Source organism: Schistocerca americana, chromosome 5, assembly GCF_021461395.2.
Source record: "Schistocerca americana isolate TAMUIC-IGC-003095 chromosome 5, iqSchAmer2.1, whole genome shotgun sequence".
NCBI classification, from domain to species: domain Eukaryota; kingdom Metazoa; phylum Arthropoda; class Insecta; order Orthoptera; family Acrididae; genus Schistocerca; species Schistocerca americana.
In genome coordinates this window covers 245950635-245966169 of record NC_060123.1, presented here as the reverse complement: position 1 = coordinate 245966169, position 15535 = coordinate 245950635, and the positions used below count along the sequence as shown (strand labels likewise).

Here is a 15535-nt window from a genome sequence, read left to right as displayed (position 1 = left end):
ATGTAAGATCAGCTCGTTTTTCTAGTGTCTTGTAGACTGGACGCAAATCTTGTAGTTGCCTACCTTATGTGATGTACAACCAATCATTCAATACTGTTATCTGTGGAAGTATATTACCAAAAGCCATCTCAACAGCTGAAAGCAAAAAAAAGAATGGAAAAGTAGATATTTATATAAGATTTGGTGACCGTGACAGGACTGCCCAGATTAAGGGAAAGAATGCTATTCTTCTTTTAATATATTTTTCATTCTTCATTAGTGACAAGTGAAAATATATCATTACTGTAAACATATTTTGCTCAAGTGAGAGTGTGCCTAATCAAATATAAAAGATATGAAACGAAAAAGTAACGATGCGTAGTGCTACTTTAAAACCAGGAAATTAAATTGTATTGTGTTGCAGATTGCATAGTTTTCTGTTCAGCCTCTTCAGACACGGAAATGGAGTGGATCTACAGCAACCTGAGAAACATAATGCAATAAAAACGCAGGCTTCTGTGGCAATTATCAATGACGTTATAAGCTCTTGGATTTAGTGCCCCATCTCTGGGGGAAAAAAATTACATGATATCGAAACATGTACTATTAACTTCAAGATAACAAGTTTTTGGCACTGAAAAGCGTTACAAACGACTTTTCTTAAGAGAGCCACACGGTTCAACCATATGACCTCTCTGTTATCGGCATATGCCATCTTGTAAATGTTATTTATACTATCAGTAGTTGGTGCCCCACAGTTTGCAGATTTTTGGCAAAAATCGTGTTGCACACAATCGGCTGCTACGAAAATCTTTCTTATTGCTACTAATTTCGATTTTTATTGTCCACCATCATGCAAAAGTAGATTTTCAATTACAACATCTATGTGGATAAATACATGACGTTCCATTTGATTTTATATACCCTGAAAACCCCAAGTGAAAAGCAAAAGACAATATAGAAACTTTTAACATTGTTCATCACGTTATTCATACAATAATACATTGCATCCGGCATCTGCAGACTTGTTAAATGTTCAAATGCCATTGCCACCGATAATCAACAAATTTAGGTATCCAACCATATGAGGGTATGTGGTCGCTGTCGAGAAGGGACTAAGACTTCGGAATAATATAAAGTAGATAAATCCTAGACTACTTGAAAGCTTCATACACAACTGTTCAGCCCTCATTCTCACAACACCAATCAAAACTGTTCTCTCACAACACCAATCAAAACTGTTCAGCCCTCATTTTCACAACAGCAATGAGGAGATAGTATGTTGTCGTTTTTATAGTTGTACTCTTATAATTCCTTAATGGAGCTCTCCAAACTATTCTTTCCCATTCAAATTATACTACTAAGCACTTTTATCTCCGGTTTGATACTGTGTCTCTTCATTACTTATCTGATCTACCCATCCAATCTTCAGCATTCTTTTGTAACACCACACTTCAAAAGCTTTAATTCTCTTATTGTCGCGACTGTTTATCATCTACATTTCACTTCCACACAAGACCGCACTCCAGACAAACACTTTGATGGAGGACTTCCTAGCACTTAAATTTATATTGGAAAAGACACAGCAGCCCCCACGAGCAGCAGCACTGTGGGGTTTATAGCTTCCCAGCTCATACAGGAGCTGAGATACAGGAAAAACGTGTTTTTTCGTAGCCCCTGCCACATAGGCTGCCCTGCATGATGGGCATGTTGATACTGGATCAACATAAAGTAGTTCCTAAAATCAGCCCCTACATACAGACAGAAGCGAGCAGGGAACTTCAATTTACATATAGAGAGAAGTTTTATGCATTACACTGAGAAAGTTTGTTTCTCAATTTAACTTCGGCAAATTTCGTGAACTGATGTATCAGTGTTAGTTATCAGATATCAAAAATAGACAGTCGGTGACGTATTGAGGTACTACGCTGAACGTTACGCCTGAATGGTATTTAGACGAAGTGTCGATAATGACGGCGGGGAACTTTAATTTACAGCTTGCATAGAAGGAAAATATAAGTTCTCAGGTTAATAATGCAAGTTCTTGCAGTCCCTTAAAAGAATACTGTCCACTCACTGTTACAGAACACCACACAGTATCTGTTATACGAAAGCGAAGAAAGGAACAATTTCGCTGTTACTTCTAGTCGTTGCAGCTGGAAGTGTGCACCAGCTGTAGCTGCCGACAGTTTATTGCCTACATATTTCGTTGAAACTGCTCTACATAGCAGCAACAGAGCTCAGTCTGGTATTAGCCTCTGTGAAAGGAAGACGCACGGGAGTTTACAACATGGACTGCAATGTGGCACTAACTTTTCTGTTGGAAGGGGAAATTATCGATATGCTAACAAGCTCTAACAGCGCTTCCTAAACTCTCCAAAGCATAATCCTTGGCAAGTACATATCTGAAATTATTATATTACTAAGTATACATAACATGATAACTACACACTCTAATAGTTGATCCTCATCGTCATCGTCAAAACTTTTCTTTGACCTTGTAACTGAAATAGGATATGATGTGCATGATATTTAATGATAGTCGCAGCATGACTGCCAGATTTCAGCACCTGCTACAGCGAATCCGTGACATCACGATAACTGATTGTCGAATAGTTCCTGTGACAACTGGTTCGTTACTTTGCCTGACAACAGTAGTCAATTGCCAGCTGTCACTGTCTGCCGCAAAGGTGAGTGAAATAGTACTTAGGTATACCGTGACTCCCGACTACGATGTAGCTTCGGGTGCTCGACTATCAGCAGGAACTAATAACAACGCGCACAGAAGTACTTATGCAGTCACTATTCCCGTGCCCCACACACCGAATGGAATAGTGGGAAACCTAACATGTGATGCAATGGCAGCGCCCTCTGCTAAGTAGTTTGCAGATTGTATATGTCTGTGTAAAAACATTGCTAGTTGGCAGCTTAATAACGGAATTTGTGTTCCACAACCCACTTGGTGGATTGTGTGGATGTTAAACGTCAGCAGACACTGGTAGTCGCTGATTCATCGTGTAAAGCCAAACTCAAACGGGTTGTGAATTCGAATGTCAGCGAGAAACGTAACGAGTATCTGACGTCAGAGAGTGGAAAACGGACGTTGTGGAGTCTTCTTGAATTATAGAGCAATACAAAGCATTTCACGTATTCCGAACGCGCATTCGAACGTAGACCGACCAAATGGACGAACGCCACGTACGTAAAATACAGGTTACTTCTAGTTTTAAGTAAATAAAAAGCATCACCGCTGCTTGAATATGGAGAGAATTATATGTATAGACATACGGATTTAAAGCAGAACAGTTCCTGTATATAGATAAAACTACAAATAACCACAATAAAGAACGTCGCGCGAAGACTCTATCGCGTTTCTTTTAGAAAATGAAAAACTAGTTTCCGCTTCTCCACTTCAAGAACATGTGTGTAGTTTGCGTGCATGGCCTGTGGCCGCTAGAGCGCGCTGCGGTCGCATTCGTCACGTCGCGGTACACGTACCGTATGAACGAGTGATCGTGCAGCAGCGTGGTGGGGACCACGGCTGCGCGCCGTATGCTGAATACCACTTCCTGTGTGAAGGCGGCTTAAGCAGTAGCCTGGTCCGCTTCAGAGGCCGGAGTGATGAGCGCAGCAGGGCAGGGCAGAGCGAGTACTTACCGCGCAGCGCCTTCATGTGGGCGACGGCCATGCGCAGGATGGTGAGCTTGTCGGGCTTGCGTGCCAGCGCCGAGCACGTGGGCACCATGTCCGACAGCTCCGTGATGTACGCTGTCATCTTGTTCCGCCGACGGCGCTCAATCTCGCAGTGATTCTCCCTGCAGTAGAACGGCAACAAGACGCACGCGGTAAACGCAGTAATTCAACAAAAAACAACAACAACAACAGCAACACAATCAATTAACTACAAATCGGTTCAGTTTTTTATACTTCTTTTACTTTTACTACTACACCAAAAGCTACACGATTTGAAACTTGCCGCGTTCCATCGATGACACCTTCCTTCACCTCAACCTCCTTATCTGACAAAAAAATATACGAAAATCCGCCATATTTGGCTGTCCCGAAATCCAAGGAATGTAGACATTAGAAAGGACCTTAAACAAGGAAGTATGAGAGAAGAAATTGAAAAAAAAAAAAGATTTTAAGATGGTATGGGGATGTTAAGAGGATGCATAGGCAGAGACTCCCCAAAATTATGGAACAACTAAAGATGGATGGGAAAAGATCTAGAGGGCGCCTAAGAACACGGTGGAAAATTGGAGTGAGAATATCTGTGGAAAGGAGAGATGTGACCTGGCAGCAAGTGTAGGAAGAAAAGTGGTTGAAGGACCGAGCCAAATGGAGAGGACTCGTCAGCACCCAGAGCCGGCAGTAGCTGGAGCGGGATCCGGATATAGATAGAAATCCAAAGATTTTGATTGGTTATTGCATTGCTGGCTTGGTTCAAATGGCTCTGAGCTCTATGCGACTTAACTTCTGAGGTCATCAGTCCCCTAGAACTTAGAACTAATTAAACCTAACTAACCTAAGAACATCACACACATCCATGCTCGAGGCAGGATTCGAACCTGCGACCGTAGCGGTCGCTCGGCTCCAGACTGTAGCGCCTAGAACCGCACGGCCACTACGGCCGGCTACTACATTGCTCTTCAAGCTACAAGCCTACGCACTCTCAGTTAACTTTATAGCTTTGTTTTCCGCCGCCGCACTATCACCCGTACCAGCCGCCGAATTTTTCATCCTATTGCCCTGTTCCAGTCCCAAACAGAACGAGGGAAAATGACTACCTATATGCTTCTGTACGAGCCCTTATCTCCCTTATCTTATCTTTGTGGTCTTTCCGCGAAATATAAGTTGGCGGCAGTAAAATTGTACTGCAGTCAGCCTCAAATGCTGGTTCTCTAAATTTCCTCAGTAGCGATTCACGAAAAGAACGCCTCCTTTCCTACAGAGACTCCCACCCGAGTTCCTGAAGCCTTTCCGTAACACTCGCGTGATGATAAAACCTACCAGTAACAAATCTAGCAGCCCGCCTCTGAATTGCTTCTATATCCTCCCTCAATCCGACCTGATAGGGATCCCAAACGCTCGAGCAGTACTCAAGAATAGGTCGTATTAGTGTTTTATAAGCGGTCTCCTTTACAGATGAACCACATCTTCCCTGAATTCTACCAATGAACCGAAGACGACTATCCGCCTTCCCCACAACTGCCATTACATGCTTGTCCCACTTCATATCGTTCTGCAATGTTACGTCCAAATATTTAATCGACGTGACTGTGTCAAGTGTAACGCTTGACACAGTCGGGGAGGTACCCTCCGCCACGCACCGTATGGTGGATTGCGGAGTATGTATGTAGATGTAGACAGATGTAGATGGTGAGCTGTCTTGACGTCCTCCTGTACATTTTGTACTCTGCAGACATTCCAAACCCACCACCCCTCTCCATCTTCTCATGCAATAAGCTGACAAACCGGCCTACATCACACCCTCCAACTCTCCCATGCCTCCCTCCAACGTCACTCCTGATCGAGTGGTGTAATACGTGCTAACTACAGGTAAATCCAATGAAACGTCAAGATACCATCTTTGGTCCAACGCTCGACGATTCTGTCGTTCAGATTTCCACCTCTCCATCAATAACCACCTAATTTCGCTCACTAACACAATTAAGTATTGGGGCTACCCTCGACAGAAAATTAACACTGACTGCACACCTTCATACCAACCAAAACAAAGCCCGAAACTGACTAAAACCACTAACTGGCAACATCTGGAGTCTACATAGTTCTACTATCATCCTTACCTATAAATCCCTCATCTGCGCCATTCTAACTTCCGCCAATGTTGCTGGATCTCTCCCTCTGCTAATGTCTTTAAATTCTGGGAAGGCATGCATTCCACTTCGCCTTCCGCATCCTCCTTCCTTCCCCAACTCGCATCCTATAGCAGTTCATCTATTTTCACACTTTCTTCTATTCTTGGGGCACCTTCGGACCCAATACACTAATCAGGAAACCCAGTTCCAACACCTATTATCCCACTCACTATTCACAAATCCAGGTACCCTCTCCCATCCGAAACCAATCAGCTGCCGCCACCCAACGATGAAGTCCGTCTCGAGATACAGCCTTTCTTCCAGCCCTTATCAATTTTATACAAGGTGTTCGGAAATTGTCGTTACAAACTTTACAAACTTCTAAGACTTGTAGAAGGAAGTGAGTGCATAATAGTTTGAATAGGCTCCCATGTCCTGAAAAGTACTGTTTGAAAACATGTTTGCTAAGGAGGTAAGCAGCACGGTAGCCATGACGGGGGATGGTTACATCGGATCGGCCGATGTCATTGAACGTCTCTATTCTATCTCTCTGACATTTTTTGAGCCTTATTCACGTGTCAGTGAATAGAGCAACATGGCTGAGTACACGACTGCGCAATATACCAATATGATCCTTCTGAATGGCGAAGCTCGCGGTAATGGAAGAGCTCCTCGTCGCCTTTATGGAGATCGTTCGCCACAACATCCGACTCCGTCGCACACCCTTTTCGCCACAATTACGCAGTGGCTGCGGCAAAGATTAGCTTCACCGTCACCAGGCGGGACTGTGGTGGTCCAAGGAAACGCCGCACAGCCGAACTGGAAGAAGCCGTACTGCATCACGTTGAAAAGGACCCATCAACGGGAACACGGGCAATTCCTCTGACAGTAATGAATGGAATTATGAAACAACTGGTATAGTGAGTCACGCCTAATCAACTGCTTATAAAAGTGCTTATAAAAGTGATCGCACTCTTAACATGTTTTCAAATGGTTGTAGCATGGAAACGGTACTTTCCGGACGTGGGTCCCAATTCAAAATATTATCTATACACTCCTCTACAAGTCCTAAAAGTTTGCAAGGAAGCTTCCGAACACCCCGTACAGTTAAAACGTTGCTATACATGTATAAACCTTCGACTGAAGAGCAGTTTTATCCGTTGCCAGTCCATCGCTCCTCTTGAAGAACTGAAATAATAGCACGAAAAAAAAAAAACAACTTGCTGGGAAAAACGACATTTCCTTATCGATTGTCGCTTTCTGCGACATACCTGCATGAAGTTTCTGGTAGGGGTCAGTCACCGACGCTGTATTTTAGCTGCACACGCAACGGCTCTATTGAATCTCCGCTATCGGCGACAATCTCTTGCAGAAGATGACTTACATCAGTTTGAAACTTCGGCGGACTTTATTTGGACACCACTGCAGCAAAGAATGAAAACATGGACCTCCTCCCAAAAGACGCAACACTAACTTAAAGCGACAGCATATAACGCATGGGAAGAGGAATACGAAGAGAAATACGACGGCAGAGGGGTCACCTATAAAACAATCTGCAAACCGATCCCTCCACTGCCACTCAGACACCCTGAAGGTCGCGGCTACAATAGTAAACATGCGCCAGCGAGAATAACATTCCCAGTCACATCTACAGGAAAATATGCGTCGAAACTCCCCAACTTGTTCGTGTGATCCAACATCAGAGACTGATTTTCGTATGAGTGGTATCTCGATTAGCAAGGTAACTTTCTGCAAGAGACTAAGCAAATTGAAATACCGGATTCCCCGTTAATGTTACCCTTATACCAACAATACACAATGCGAGAACTCGTAGAATCATCACAGTCTTTTAAGAGATTGCAACTTGCACATGTAGCTGTTTCTGTACCCCTACGGGGAGTTTCTATACAACACCGAGAACTATCAGTGGATAATGCCACAACTAACATTATCGTTATCTTTACCCTACACAAGCCAGCGCACCACCAATAGATAATGCTGTATATTTCTTCAAAACATCTAGTGTAACAGTACTGCTCTTAACTTTTTCGTCATAAATGTTAATTTCTTCTTATTGTGTTATGTTGTCAGTTATTATGTGCTTTGTTTGCATTTGTACTTACGCAGATTTATTAGATGGGTTCCCTTTATTTACACTTAACGACAATAAATAAAGAAAAAAAAGCTGTTGCAGTCAGCGTATAGATCGCGATCCAAGGATATTGTCGAAGGCAACAGCAACAGGTTGTAGTGCTACATCACTACATACTGTACATAATCTATTTACTGATAGCTACAAGGAATCCCCTGAGTTCATATGATAGTAGGGCAGTTGGTTGTCATGAGACCGATCAAAGCGGCACCACCGTTGTGAGTGTCATGACACAGGCAAAGCTGTTGTGAGCAGAGAGATAGGTATAACTGTGCACTGTCTAAAGAAATACGTGAGTACCAGCAGGCGGAAGGAAGATTAGAGTTTGCCGTCCCGTCCCGTCAACGTAGAGGTCATTAGAGGCGGAACAGAAACTGGTATTAGGAAAGAATATCGGCTGTATGAACTTTGAAGGAACAATCCTGGCATTTGCCTTACGTGATTTAAGGAAAGTGCCGAAAACCTTAGCCGGACGAGAATGTGAACCACTGTTCTCCTGCATCCTACTCCGGTGTGCCAACCACTGCCCAATCTAGCATGTTAACAGTAGGCGGAGGAGGACCTAAAGCATCCTAAAAGGCGAAGAGGACCCTTTAGTGCTTCTCATAGTCACGTTTTACACACAGTCGTTTCGCGACGACTGTATAGTCAAGTCTATGCTCAGATAACTCCACGTAATGCTTTGTCCTAACCCCCCCCCCCCCCCCTACGGCCGTATAGATTGCGGAGTTGGAAACGCCATTCGGACCGACGGCTGTGGGCAATGGTGACGTTCTCGTATAAATCCTGGTTTAATGTAATAAGTGTTTCTGGACACAAGCGGCTCAATACAGCTCGAGGAACACGTAGCCACGCACAAAATACGCTGGAACATGATAGTCACTGTGGTCGTGGACACATCGGTTAAGAGAGTGCCGTATACGAGTAAACAATAGGACTTCGTATCTTTGCGACAGAGCAGGTTACAAGCGAGCGCTGTTGTGTCGAAATAGTGGAGGGATATGTTCGAATTATTCGTCATGATGTGGAATCTAACTTCACTCTCGTGACATGCCCAAATGAAGTGGCCTGCTTGTAGCCAAACTGGAATTCAGTTCAGCATGAGTAGGAAAACGGTCGAGCATGCCGCTACCTCAGGCTATTTGAGACCTGCCACACGCAGTGAAGGAAGAGATCCAACATATGTACAGAGTTCTTGAATACCTAGTGCAAAAGTCCCAAACATCTGTGAATCGTATTCGTATCATGCAACTTGCAGTGTGAATACCTTTTCCTTGATATGAGGACAGTTCTAGTTAAAATATATGAAAACTGCTGCGACAGTTAGATTTACTGTGCCACTCTCCAACGTTCTGTAGGATCTATATTCTCATGAGTGTGAAGTTTAGTGTGAGTCACTACACATTTGTGCAATCGTCCTTCATATTCACAGCCCCTTCAGATTCCTCACGAAAAAACCCTAACAACTATCTACTCTATATGGGACAGCTGTTGTCGCTTTTGATAGAGTGATTTACGATGAATGAAACTAAATGACATTTCTCCACATCGTATAATACCCGTTTTGGCTGTAGCTCTTTGTTACTGTACGTACGGCCATGGCAGGGCAATTCTCCCAAGTGGCGTGAGCATGAGTAAGAACGTCGTACTATTAATATTTTCCTATACTGTTCTTTTGTTGCAGCATCGCTGTTAAAAAAAACTACTACACAATATACGATATTTCTTTGCTGTGGTCAAGCTGTGCTGTATTAATCCATATTGCCTAGAGATTTAATAAAAGAAGCTTGACAACCGATGGACAAGAAAAACGTGTGGTTTTTGGCACGAAATGTTACCGCCAAATGAAGATTTTTGTTGCCTTTAGTGCTTTTACAACTTTCGGCTAATCCGCGCGGTCTAAGGCGCTGCAGACATGGACTGTGCGGCTGGTCCCAGCGGAGGTTCGAGTCCTCCCTCGGGCATGGGTGTGTGTGTTTGTCCTTAGGATACTTTAGGTTAAGTAGTGTGTAAGCTTAGGGACTGATGACCTTAGCAGTTAATTCCCATAAGATTTCACATACATTTCAACTTTTTTTTTTTTTTTTTTTTTTTTTGAACAACTTTCACATACGAAATATGAAAATTATACACCGCCTAAAGAAGGAAAAAAATAAATAAACACACAATTAAATCAAAAAATGCGCCTAGAAGAATTGCTCGGATATCAGTGTAACTTCGTACACGTTCGTGTTTAATGGTACTAGGCCTAGTAGGAGCGACAGTGGAGAAGGACACAGAGATCCCGCCTACTCGTATGAGACAGCGTTTTCGGCGCTTGACTGGGGCTTCATTGTGGGTCTCCATTTGGCCGGCTGGTCGAATCGTGAAGTTTACACATTCGTGTCGCATTCGGATGTGAGAGCGGCCCGATATTGGACTGCAAGGGAACGTCAGAGCAGGCATACTCTTCGTCAAGGTTGTGGCCAACCACTTGTGAACACCACAGGTAGGATGGCCGTATTGTGCACCACGCACATCGTAACCCCGGCACATCTGGGCCTGCCATCCAAAACAAGTCATGGACTCCCTCCAACAACATACGTCATACTGCACCATTGGTCGGAGCCTCGCAGCAGCCGGACTCGGGAATTACCTTCCCATGGCTAGGCTTCCGTTAACACCAAAACATACACTCCTGGAAATGGAAAAAAGAACACATTGACACCGGTGTGTCAGACCCACCATACTTGCTCCGGACACTGCGAGAGGGCTGTACAAGCAATGATCACACGCACGGCACAGCGGACACACCAGGAACCGTGGTGTTGGCCGTCGAATGGCGCTAGCTGCGCAGCATTTGTGCACCGCCGCCGTCAGTGTCAGCCAGTTTGCCGTGGCATACGGAGCTCCATCGCAGTCTTTAACACTGGTAGCATGCCGCGACAGCGTGGACGTGAACCGTATGTGCAGTTGACGGACTTTGAGCGAGGGCGTATAGTGGGCATGCGGGAGGCCGGGTGGACATACCGCCGAATTGCTCAACACGTGGGGCGTGAGGTCTCCACAGTACATCGATGTTGTCGCCAGTGGTCGGCGGAAGGTGCACGTGCCCGTCGACCTGGGACCGGACCGCAGCGACGCACGGATGCACGCCAAGACCGTAGGATCCTACGCAGTGCCGTAGGGGACCGCACCGCCACTTCCCAGCAAATTAGGGACACTGTTGCTCCTGGGGCATCGGCGAGGAACATTCGCAACCGTCTCCATGAAGCTGGGCTACGGTCCCGCACACCGTTAGGCCGTCTTCCGCTCACGCCCCAACATCGTGCAGTCCGCCTCCAGTGGTGTCGCGACAGGCGTGAATGGAGGGACGAATGGAGACGTGTCGTCTTCAGCGATGAGAGTCGCTTCTGCCTTGGTGCCAATGATGGTCGTATGCGTGTTTGGCGCCGTGCAGGTGAGCGCCACAATCAGGACTGCATACGACCGAGGCACACAGGGCCAACACCCGGCATCATGGTGTGGGGAGCGATCTCCTACACTGGCCGTACACCACTGGTGATCGTCGAGGGGACACTGAATAGTGCACGGTACATCCAAACCGTCATCGAACCCATCGTTCTACCATTCCTAGACCGCCAAGGGAACTTGCTGTTCCAACAGGACAATGCACGTCCGCATGTATCCCGTGCCACCCAACGTGCTCTAGAAGGTGTAAGTCAACTACCCTGGCCAGCAAGATCTCCGGATCTGTCCCCCATCGAGCATGTTTGGGACTGGATGAAGCGTCGTCTCACGCGGTCTGCACGTCCAGCACGAACGCTGGTCCAACTGAGGCGCCAGGTGGAAATGGCATGGCAAGCCGTTCCACAGGACTACATCCAGCATCTCTACGATCGTCTCCATGGGAGAATAGCAGCCTGCATTGCTGCGAAAGGTGGATATACACTGTACTAGTGCCGACATTGTGCATGTTCTGTTGCCTGTGTCTATGTGCCTGTGGTTCTGTCAGTGTGATCATGTGATGTATCTGACACCAGGAATGTGTCAATAAAGTTTCCCCTTCCTGGGACAATGAATTCACGGTGCTCTTATTTCAATTTCCAGGAGTGTAAAAAAAAAGAATGCGTTTGGAGTGGTGTACTGACCAGGAAGCAAGAACTGGTGATGAATAGTGTCGCGCTGTATTAAGGGATGAACTAGGGTCTGTACTACCCCGGTAACAATGGTCGGCACGTATGGCAGCTAATTGGTGAGAGGTCCCTTTCTTCCAGCGTCTTCCTGATGTCCAGCTGTGGGGAGCCATTGGGTATGATCAGGTCACGGAGCGAATTCCGACGGCACAACGATATGTCATGGAGGTCTTGCGTTCTCGCGCGTTATTTCTCATCTGACAGTATCTTGGCGCCATTTTTCAACACGACAATGCTCGTCCACATATGACACGTGCCTCTATGAACTGTCTGCGCGTGCTGAGGTACTCCCGTAGCCAGCAAGCTCCCCAGATTTGTCTCTTATAGAACAGGTAAGGGAGTAGCTCGGTCGCCAACTTCGTTTCCAGTGCTTTGTATAGAGAACATCAAAGACCAGTTACAACTGTTGCGGGTCAGCTTGCCTCCGGAGGGGATGCAACGGCTCTACCCTTCCGTAACAAATCAGAACTTGCATATAAGCCAGAGGGAGTGTACCGTCATACTGATAAGTCGGCCCGTGCTGCCGAGTTCTTTGTGAATTTAACTAGAATTTGTAATCTCTGAAAGAACATCACATACTCTCTCAACCCATTAAGTTTCCTTTCCTACTCCCCTACTACGTGGCTCACTTTTTTTGACAGGCCATGCAGATATGCAACAGTGGACTGAGGACATAAAATGCAAGAGGGATGGATAGTCTTTATCTCATGGCATACCAACCACCATCATAAATGCTTCACTCATATCGACATTCCAACCAATTTTCCGTTCATGAGAACGAGAATAGGCATGTTCAGAAAATTGCGAAATTTGTAATCCAAGGTCGCGTAATGCCACAAACAGCTTTCATCAAAACAAACATCATGAATACGAAATTAGGAAAATATCCAGCTTATGCAAATATTAACAGCGAAAGCCAATAGTTATTGTAATTTGTGAACAGAAGCTCTATCCTTGCTGAGGAATTCAACTGGGGATAAGAAAACTATCCACGACAGAAGGAAAGTGTCGGTTAGAAACTCTACCATTCCAATAGCTGTGGTAACGAACAACATTATGGAAATGTGTATGGTTACGGTGTCGTTCTGTAGAAGTCGCAAACGAAGTTCGCTCCTCTGGTAGCACTGAATTTTTTTGGCCATTCGAAATGTGAAGGGCATCTTTAGTTCACTACTGGTGTTAATAAAGGGCACAGCGTCACGGCATCCCAGCGTTCACTTACAGTGTACGGAGATCAGTACGTAAAGGGAGGAGGCATAGCAGGAAGTTAAAAGTGGAGCACTAAGGCTATCTCCAGTTAAAGACGTTGTCATACAAGCTGTAAGTGCGCTCGCTGGAACTCATAAGATATTATAATAGAGCTTTAGAGACTCAAAATATAAAATCTAGCACAGGCAGATAAAAGTGAAGCGACGTGAAAACAAGTATCCGTCCACCTAAAAGAAATAGTTAACAGATCCGAAACGTCAAATTAAAAAAGCACGAAGGGTAATTTGTATGGATGCAAGGCTTAACGTCGGACAGCGCCGTACTGAATCAGAGTACAGTTACAAGTAACGTAAAATGATAGATTACGTAGTCCGTATGTTGTCTACATAGGACGACTAGATTCGAGTATTAGAAAGGTACACTAGGTGATGATTATAATATCACTACATCAAAACACGCCAGAAATTCGCGGGCAGATTATAATCATAAACCAAACACAAAAAGACAGTTAAAATTGAAACAAGTTCTGTGGCTGAACAAAATAGCATCGTGCTATCAATGCTACAAGAAGAAATTTACATGACGAAGTTTGACCGCTGAACTCTTAATATTTCTTCCTCACAGTACAAACGCTGTCCAACGGTTTCGAATTGTCAAGATCAGGTTGCGATCTGATGAAAATGAGGGCTATGAAATTGCAGAAATGTTTTTCTTTTCCGGTGAGTCCAAAGTACGAATCGATATTTAGACATCGCCTGCCTTGTCCTTTTCTCCACACGAGGAGATGCACGCGCATGCCGTCTTTGGTACGAATAATTCGTTAGGAAGCCAACGGTAACGGTTGCGTGCCTAGACGTTTTACATGCATGTGTCGCATCAGCAGCCAGAGGGCTCTGCGCTCGGCTAACGCGATGAGCCAATCGCTAGCTTCCGATGCAGGAAGGTGAGCCGGAGCAGAACCGAATCTGCAAGCCGGATTAACGACCGCCTGACTGGAACATATGCCAGCCTGGGCAGCTTTTCACCGCCACCTAGGAGAGAGTGAGGCTCCTTTCTGGGTTGGTGTCGTTTTCTACTAAGTTTGTTGTATCGATATGCACTTGATTATGCGTTTAATGTACTGAAGCACTCTCTTGAGAGGTTTCTCCGTTTCACTGTAAATTGCTGAATGATCCTCGTAGCACAACGAACGGCGTGTGCACTAACGGCGAAAGACGAGAAGGAAGATAAAGGATGTGCAGCGGGACTTCGTGTCCAAATTCAAGAAGGGCATTCCTTCAAAAGAAATCCAGCACTAAACACAAAAATTTCGGAACTTTTTCGCATTAAGTAAGAAGAGAGCACAATAGAGGACCAGCAGAGAGGGAATTTGTGCCAGGATCTCCCAAACTGATATTTCGGAAACGATCTGGCGAACTTCTTGTCTTAAAATGATGGCGCTTGCTACTTGAGTCTTGAGGTGTTCTTGGCTCTCCCGTAGCATAAAGAAACGTTCTTCTCAAACGAGTGCTCGGGTCATTCAAGTAATGTAATCGCAAAGTTTATATTTGGGGCAAAGAAAACCTCCATTATTACGAAAAGCTGAAGTATGATTCGTGCTCTAAAGTATACGAAATACCTGTTACATTTATTTACAGTCCAGTTAATAAATATTCATTTCTCACTGTATCCGAGGGTTATGCGTTTGAGAAGTACATGGACGCAAGCTGTTCGTAGTCTACAGGTTGGAACAAGATGTATCCCAGATCAGGGACTCCCAAACATTTCCTCTGGAGGAATACTTTGAGAATCCTTGTTCTTTGATAGAACACCTCGTTTATTTTGAAGATTTCATAACTAATAACACAGAAGTCATAATAAAATTTTAAAAATAATTAGTATCGTCAAAATGTCGAAAAAACTTAGCCACGTTATTAACAATTTTTCGCGGAATATTTCGCGGAAAACAGTCTCGCAAACCCTGCCCTAGACCAACATCCCACTGGTGCCTGGGAATTTTTTACAATTTTCCTCCCAAAAAGTGGGCAAGGACCTACTGAGCACATCTGCAGACACCTTCCTGCGCGCTTCTACTAGTCCTGATCTATCTCTATGTGGCAATAGCCACTGCAGCATTAATAATTGATAAGTGTCGCAGTGTACATCAGCTCAAACAATATTGCATTGGTTTTCACAAAAATATTACAAGCAATACATTTTAA

The 15535-nt window shown here is 44.8% G+C and overlaps 1 protein-coding gene across 3 annotated transcripts in view; it reads right to left on the bottom strand.

Annotated features, from left to right (window-relative positions):
• LOC124616046 (aryl hydrocarbon receptor nuclear translocator homolog) overlaps positions 1–15535 on the bottom strand; it is a 525437-nt gene that overhangs the window by 156207 nt on the left and 353695 nt on the right. For all 3 annotated transcript variants that reach the window (XM_047144275.1, XM_047144274.1, XM_047144273.1), the window contains one exon: positions 3637–3797. In XM_047144275.1, the coding sequence (XP_047000231.1) occupies positions 3637–3797 (161 nt within the window). The remainder of the gene's footprint in view (positions 1–3636; positions 3798–15535) is intronic.